The sequence below is a fragment of the Bombus bifarius genome, unplaced genomic scaffold, assembly GCF_011952205.1.
Source record: "Bombus bifarius isolate JDL3187 unplaced genomic scaffold, Bbif_JDL3187 scf7180000010269, whole genome shotgun sequence".
Classification (NCBI taxonomy): Eukaryota; Metazoa; Arthropoda; class Insecta; order Hymenoptera; family Apidae; genus Bombus; species Bombus bifarius.
Window position 1 is genome coordinate 1 of NW_022885585.1, and position 8,667 is coordinate 8,667.

The following is an 8,667-nucleotide window of genomic DNA, read 5'->3' on the forward strand; positions in this document are numbered from 1 at the left end:
ACAGCCATGTCACTGCGCCACGCCAGAAAAATTACTGAAAATTCTCAACGCAAGAATTGATTGTAATTTCAACAAATAAATAAAAAAAAAAAGAAAAAACCTTCAGTAGTCTTAAGAGCCGATCATAAATCTTAGAGGAATTTTTAAGGTCTTTCAGACCGAACCAAACATCTGCACTAAGTCACTGTCTAAAGGTTATTGTTTATTACGGAAAAATAGGAGAAGTTCGTCTTTCTCATGTACGATGTTTCATTCAAATCAGCTTTTCTCGCATCATTAGACCCACCCATCGCAAGTATCCTCCGCTGCATCATCGTTACAGAAAGTCAGTTTTTATACATTTTTTGAACATTCAACATCTAAGCGTGCGTCGCGTAGAATACCTTGTTACTCTAGCTATCAATCGAATTAATTGTACATTTCTAGTTAAGAAGTTGTTGGAATAAACATTAATTGTCTTCGTTAATTCAGTGTAAAATCAATTTAACCACCCCTATTATCGCAAACGAAATCAGGGGATCGATCATTTCGTGGCGTCGATTATCCAATCGTAACGGGAATTTACGACTCCCGTTGACGTGCTTCCTCGCGATCGCGTCTCCTCGCGAATGGTCGAAACACAGGTCTGTCAGATAAAAATATTAAATTACGAAAAAAATTTGTTGATACGTACAAAGAATGGACGACGAAAGATCTGGAGGTGGAATTTTCCAGGATTCTGAAGTGTATTACTTTAACACGTTGAATGCCACGCTAGTTTTACAGAGATTGCCCGTGGCACTATGAGTTTTTTAATATGGATATATATGTTGAAATATTACCTACAAGAGATAATTTACGGTGCATAATCATATTTTTAATGAATTTATCTCACAGAGGTCACTGGTGTTCCCCGTGGCGCTGAAGTGCGATTTCGCGCGATGAACTTATTTTTTTCGATTATCAATTATCTCGTGTTGTTGTTATTAAATATAAGTTTGGGGTTGATAATTAATAGATTCACACAGATTGAGATTCACCTTCTATATCTCACCAGCTCGTACAAAACGTCTGAACACACCGGATACACTTAGATAATTAACACGTGGTCGATTCCTAACACAAAAGAGCGTCATTACAAGTCGTACCAACTTAGCTTGTAGGAACTAGCGATCATACCAACTTACCGTTTCTCAACAATACGTTAACTAATCCTTCGAGTATAGGTTTAAACAATTTTTCTGTAGTTTTTTTCGATTTCTTAATCTCTTATTTCATGTGTATGTATGTGAATATTGTTATATGCAGCAGATTAGTAATTTAGGTGGAAAATGTGTGTAGGTAAATGATCTTACTCTATTATGTACATCTATTATGTACCATATCTAATTTATTAAGTGTAATTATCAGTCGAGTTCTGTATCTTTCTCTGTGTATTATATACATTATAACCTAAAATGTTTCTACGTGCCTGTGATTTCATATCGACCAATCACCCGTTAACCAGTCTTAAGCAAATTTTTTTAATCTATAAATTCAATCTCTTGGCAATTGAAATAAATTAAAAGACGTTCAATCTCTTTTCTTACCAAGTTATCTTGCCAAATGATGGATTCTTATTATTGAATTTCACTGGATAAATTTTCTTCCCTTTACTTATTTTTATGTGCACTACAGACTCATTTTTAGAATTTTCTTTTTTGACTCGATCTTTTATGAAACCCTAGAAGAAAAAGACCTTTTTTAAAATTTGTTGTTTTTAACCTACAGTGTGGTTTACTGTGCCTTGTGTATTAGAGATAGGGGTTAGGTTAGTCTTTGTTGACACGGTAGGTGTTATCGCTATAGTATTGATTGGGCATATAGTTTTCCGACCGGATATTCAAAACGATACTTACTAAATCGATTCTTATATTGATGATAACTTTTGAATCAATGAATTCGCAAATTCAAAAGTTCAAGTGAAGTAAACTTTTCATGTCCTTCTTTTTTCTTTTTACGCAACAATTTTTCTATCGCGAGCCTATAAATAGGTAGAAAATAGGCATAGAAATCAGTAATCAGCAAATTTTGTAATGGTGGTCTCATGATGTTTTTTATAACTAAATCTTCTTTATCGTTATCCATAATACCTTTTTTTTTTTTTTTTTTTTGGTGGAGAAATCCTCATGGACACTCCGCTGCTGCAGTAGGCACGTAGCAGCAGAGTAGTGTCGGACTCCTACCGACTAAAACTCCACGATGACTACCCTACGCGTGCGACGGGGGTGCTCCAGGTACCTCAATGAATTAACTTCTGTTGCACCCTCTTCTCGCGTCCTCTTGTTCGAGCCAGTCCTAGTATCTCCCGTCTATTGAGTTGGCGTTAGGAGGGTCCTTGCCCCTAGCGCTGCGCTCCTTCAGGCGTGGTCCGTTGGGACGGCGGTGGGGCGGCTCTAGGTCGCCTGACTGCCATCCTTCTCTGTCTGTTTGTCACCCTGACTGTCATCCGTCTTATCCTGCAGGGGTGAGAGTTTTTCTTCCTCTCCCTTTCCGCTCGCTCCTTCGCGAGCATAACTCGCTCGCAGAAGTGGCGGACGGCCTCGTATTCCTGTGGCCCTCTCAGCATCGCCTCTATAATCGCTGGGGGGGGGGGGGTCAATGTTCCTCCTGTGACATGCCGCAGGGAGTGTCGGGGCAGCTCCCACGACGGACAGAGCTCCAGGGTGTGCTGCGCCGTGTCGCTGTCCTCTCCGCAGTGGTGGCAGATGTCTGTCGTCTCCCGTCCAATTCTCTTCAGGAACTCACCGAACACGCCGTGTCCGGTGAGTATCTGGGTCATTCTGAATGTGAGCGGGAGGCCGTGGCGGCTTCTCCATGCCTCCCAGTTTGGGAGGACCGCCTCCGCGCCCCGATGTTCACCTCCCTCGTTGATCAGCTGGGATCGCCACCGGTCCCACGTGTCCTCCTCAGCGGTTCCTATGTCGTTCGGAGCTGCCTGCTCGGTCGGATCTTCTTCCGGATGCCATACTCTCCGGTGGGTGTATCTCTTTTTGAGCGCTAGCGCCCGGAGCTCCCACTGGGGGGACGCGGCTAGGGCGGTCGCCGACGCGTGAGACACCGTCCGGTATCCCCTAATGATTCTGATGGCGGTTACCCTGTGTAGCCTCCTCAGGAGCAGGATGCTGCGGCGGCTCGCCATCACTCGGGACAGAATGACGCCCTCGTAAAGTCGGCGCACCGCGTCTCCCGCCCCGCCGATGTTCGGTAGCAGGCCGCACAAGGCATTGTTAAATAATCTAGAGAAAATAATATTATCTAGATATAGAATGATGAATAAATATATAGAATATAATGTATTCTGTCTTATTACCAGGAAATTCGAAATTATTTGACTATTTCTGTATTTTGTTGAGCAAATCTTGAAGAATGAATTGAGTTGTGGTTATGTTTCTGCCACTGCATAAAATTGTGGTATATAATCGGCATAAATGCAGAATTTAACAGGACATGGAATGATAGAAGAGGATTTGTTGGAGCAATAAGAAAGAGTACTTAAAAGAGTATGTTGTGAGATTTCATATTGTATTCCAAATTTTTGGGGTAATGCTACATTTATTGTGACATAGATTGATTGATTGCAAACAAGATTGATGAAATTTAACATTTTTCAATCGACTTAACTAACTGTTCGAATTTTCATGATTCTATCCTTCCACACCATATCGAAACCTTTTTCAATATCAAATCCTATTTCTATTAAGTGTTGTTTAGTAATAAAGACATCACAAACAAATATTTCTATGTTTGATAGGTGATTTGTCGTACATCTGGTTTTTCTAAAACCATACTGACGAACCGTACTGAAAAAACCATACTGAAGTCAGAAAATTTACGTGTTTTAAGAATCATTAGAGTCGATTGTTAATTATTTTTTCTTACAATAAAGATAAAGTAGAGGTAAGAGCTTCCATTTATCGAGAAAGGGTGGTCATGGGTCATTATCGGCCGTATGATCATATATATGTCGGGTTCACATTATGATTAGGGTTAGGAGCGTGAAACGAATATTCATTTGGGTTAGACATTGTTGCTATGCAATAGAGAAGATACTTACTAACACAAATATGATTATTACAGAATTTGACAAGTAACCGTGGTAATTAGATACTCGAGATGCTAATGATCCTAGGTTCAATAACGAATCCGCGGTCAACGGGATAACAGAATGCGCTTTCTTCCAAAGCCCAAGTCGTACTTGACTTGCTTGGCTACGGTGGAAGTATAACTAAACTAACTCTTTGTCAACACCAGAGGGCTACTACGACGACAATGAGTCTGTCTATCCCGCTAGCGGTCGATTATACGGGCACACGATACAAATACCGCACCTAGCGAGACTCCGTCTACGTCTAAGGCAGGGACTACCGGGCATAGCCATAGTCCACCGGTAGTCCCGGGACGAAACGCTCCTCATTCCCTTTTCACCTAGCTCCAACTACACCTCCTACAAATCATTTCAATCATTTTTTTCAGAGTAAAATACGCTTACCGCACATACGCGCGCGGGCTCACGTATACAATGTCCGCTTTCAGAGACAAAAACATATTTTTTGACCCGGCAGTTCGAAAGACTTGTGCCAGTAGTTATAATAATGCTTTGTATTTTCTGTCTCCATCGTGTTTTCAATACTCGTTGTAAATGCAGTTAATTTGGAAAATTCATTAGCCAAATGCAATGATCCGATCGATCGAGGATTACCCGGAGGAATTTTCGCAATATTTACCTAATAGCTTCGAAGCCTCGCTTCGTCAAGGTACCTCATAATCTATCTTCTTTCCACTAGAAGAGCGCGAGCATACTCATTGTCTTTCTTATATTCTGTGAAAACAGATCAACATGCATATTCTCTGGACTTCACCTTGAGCCATGCCGCATTGTCAATGGAGTCGAGTGTAACGTCAATTTACATCAGAGACCAGGCTACACACCGCGGACAGGACGGCACCCAGATGTCTGCACATCCTTGGCGCCGTACCCTCGATAGTCTTAAGTACCCACCAGAGGTCTTGGAATTTTCATAGTTAAGGTCCTTCGGACCAAGCGAGTATTTCTTGTCTTAGATTTCTTTTACGTTTATTGCCTACCACGTGTTAGCATAGAAAGTTGGTTTTTTTCACATCTGGTATGTTCCGTTAGCAACTTTCTCGCGAGGACGGCTGAAACCCTTCCTGATCCACCAACCGTCTTATTATCCAATCGGGGACGGCGTCTACTGCCTTCACTTTCTTAACCAAAATCGTCATCAACAAATCCGGTAGTCCCGTGTCCTTAGACACACCCACCCCTAGCCTTCCTCAGAGACAGTATCGTCAGTAAGACTCACTTATTCTGTATCCTTAGAATAGTCAACATATCTTTATCGGTCTCTACCCTTATAACAGTGGCGTACTTAACGTATCAGTGTAACTAAGTCTTACATAACGTGGTTGGAGTGAATTGTGATTTATGTTAATTCAGTGTGTATTACATTGTGATTGCTGAATTCATAATAAAGTTTAATTAAAACAAAATTAATAGTTGTGTTACGACTCAGCTATTTTATTTCATCAACCAACCCTTAAGTTTACGTGACACGAGCAAGGTCAGATCATTTCGTTCTTCGAATAGTTTAGAATTGCTTAAGTTACCGAACCATCCACTCTCTCATCGTTCTGACAGAATTTCAGAATCGCTTTAACCTTTGCATCGGCAAGATCAAAATCGTTGATCGTCGAACTCTTGTATTACATTTGCAAATGGCTTCCCTCAAAAGCAACCGTTCCATTGTTCTTTGACTTATCAGTTACGATTTTTCGAAACTTCGCAACATTTGTTTCAATCGCATGTTTCGTTAGCGTTTTTGCGAATAGTCCAATGGTTCGAGACTTTCACTTTTTGAATCAGTTATCCAATATTTATCGTGTAATAAATGTAATGCATGGAGTAATGATCATGAACGCGCGCATACACAAACACAAACACCAAAAATAGCACTGTTACACGAGTGCATTAAAACAACTAAAGCTAGATAAATGATTCCTTTCTTATAATGAGTGTTCATACATATAATTTTGATTAAACGCGTTTAGAAACAAAATTGCAACGTAGGCGTAAGTGTAGAGGTAGCAGCAAGTGTAAAAAAATTTAATTTTTTCTCCGTTTTGTATCCAGTCATACTAAACCTTTTTCCAAATATTATTATATAAATTTTTGGACTATCGTCCTGAATGGCCTCAGTAGCCGATCGGGATGAAATATTAAATCTTAAATTTGGGAAACGACGCGTTCTTTATCTACAGACTCCTGTATACTATGTGAAAGTTTACGGTTGTAAGTGTTAAAGTACGTTCGTAAGTTACTGTAGATCAAGAAACGAATGATCGAAAAGCGTTTTCTAAGTTCATTCGCGAGATAATAATAAACGACCGGTTATAGATGCGTATATATACACAGGCATACAAAAATATTCGTGGAATATACCCGTGGAAAACTAGCTGGATTTAACAAAACAGGGATTGTCATGACTAAGTTGTGTAAATTTTCTTTTGATTTCAAGTATATACAAATTGGTTGTTATTTGTACTTTAGTGGATTCCAGACAAACAAGAGTATTCAAGGAATCAGTAGATTTTTTGTTCAATGGAAATGTCCATCGCGTTATTCAAGACAACATATTCGGTTACAAAAATGGATGCGTTATTATTAATATTTTTATTAATACGCACGCTTATAACAAAGATTGTAACAAATGGCTCGGATACATTCAGAACTCGTAAATTTACTCCTATCCTTATGCCATCAACAGAATAAAAACGATCATCACTCGTTCCCGTTTAGGGACTTGTGTCTGCTGTATAGTTTGTGCACAAGAAACTGGATTGGACGATTCCACGGTTTTAGGTTAGATACATTAAAGTCAAGTGTCCCTATGACAAGAAAGACTTGTAGTTAGAAAAAATAGGCCGGGGTATATGTGCGAGGTGGTTGGGTGCTATTTATACCCCCAGTGGTATTCCATTATCCTGAAGGAATTCAGGCTTTCCAATAATTGCGCCTTGTTTGTATGTTTAAATTTACACGTATTTATTCCCATAATAATAGTTCAATCAAATTAGTCTCGAATCCAATAAAAAATGATACCTGAAATTTTATTATGGGATCAAATAAAAATCATGTTCAGGAACAAATTCTATATCTTTACTCCAGATTTTTTGCAACATAAGTATATATTTAATATGTATCTTTTTTAACATATATTTTTTGAAATATAAGTTATAAGTATTAAAAGTATCTATCAAATGAGATAGATACGTAAAAATTGGTTAGTTTCCTGAGGCATAAGAAAAAGTAGAAGGTGCTCAAAATGGCACTTTTTAACTTGTTAATTATTTTTGTAAAATTGTATGTACAAAATGTATTATAAATGTATATATTGTGGCAGCACTCGACAGCACAAATACCACCACTCGACACTGATTTGTGTCGGACGACGACAGCGCACGTTACGAACGTTCGGGGCCCGGGTTCAAATCCCGGCGCCCGTGTCCGATTCTTCTTCCACAATTCTTAAATGAGAAGAAAATATAGTAGTACTCCATCAGCGACATCTACAGTCAGTAGCTACAATTATCACGGAAAACAACACTTACATCTCAATATAATTGCGATAATGTAACTTTTGTCATTCTTAAAAAATATGCCAAATTCCATCCTGCTTATTAGTTTTTATAAAAAGCCATTTAGGAATTAAAAAGGCGTCTTCGTAAAAATTTATGTGAGAAAATGGTATAGTGCTCCGTCAATCTATGTTTACGCAATCATTATTCGTCACTAACTGACTTCGTTATAACGGTTCTTTTTAAAATACGCTGTCAACACTCCATGACAACGTTGACAACACACACCTGATATCTCCCAAGCAATCCGTTCACGATACTATACTATACTACACTCCTACATTAATTTCTATAATTTTTGTCGCTCAACTACTAGCGGGGTCTTCTTCTATTTTTTAAAAGTTGTGTTATGATTACAAGTTGAAACTAATCGACTTATAATTTCAAACTATTCAGAAATGTTAGCAAAGTCTATATATCATCTTTTCGCATAAATAAATGAAATAACATCTAAAATTGTGATCACTTACCATGTAGGTCATGTGTGTATTACCATGTAGGTCATTGTAAAATTAGTATTTTTCTACGAATTAGAAAAGAAAAAGGAAATGTTGTATAAGGCTAAATAGGAACCGAGATATCTTTTTTATCCGAAAGCCGCAACACCCTTAATTTAATATGAAGCGTTATAAAAGATAGAGTATACGGAAATACAGCTAAAGTAATAATAAAAGAAATTTCAATCACATTGATCCAAAAATGTTTCAGCAATAGATTAGATATCAAATGCGGAGTATGTGCACAGGCAAGTATCTGTCGTAAACAGCGCGTGCAACGTGGTACGACTGTTTATAACTAATTGATTAAAAAGATCTTGTTCATGTAGGCGTTTTGTTACGGTAAAGCGACTACTAGTAGCGATTTCGTTCTCACGTAATTGACGAGCGATTTGAGTAAGTAGTCATTCTTGCATCTGCTATTAGTGATAGATATCCAGATGATATAAGGTACAACGCATATAGTGTTTAACAGGTTTATAGTTAGTTTATT

General features: G+C 38.6%; 1 protein-coding gene across 1 annotated transcript; it reads right to left on the reverse strand.

The window, feature by feature from the left end:
- Positions 1-2,766: 2,766 nt before the first annotated feature.
- On the reverse strand, positions 2,767-3,160 carry LOC117216267 (the record flags this gene model as incomplete). Its single annotated transcript, XM_033462848.1, has 1 exon — positions 2,767-3,160. A coding segment is annotated over exon 1 (394 nt), but the record flags the coding sequence as incomplete, so codon positions are not given.
- Between the last annotated feature and the right edge of the window lie 5,507 nt (positions 3,161-8,667).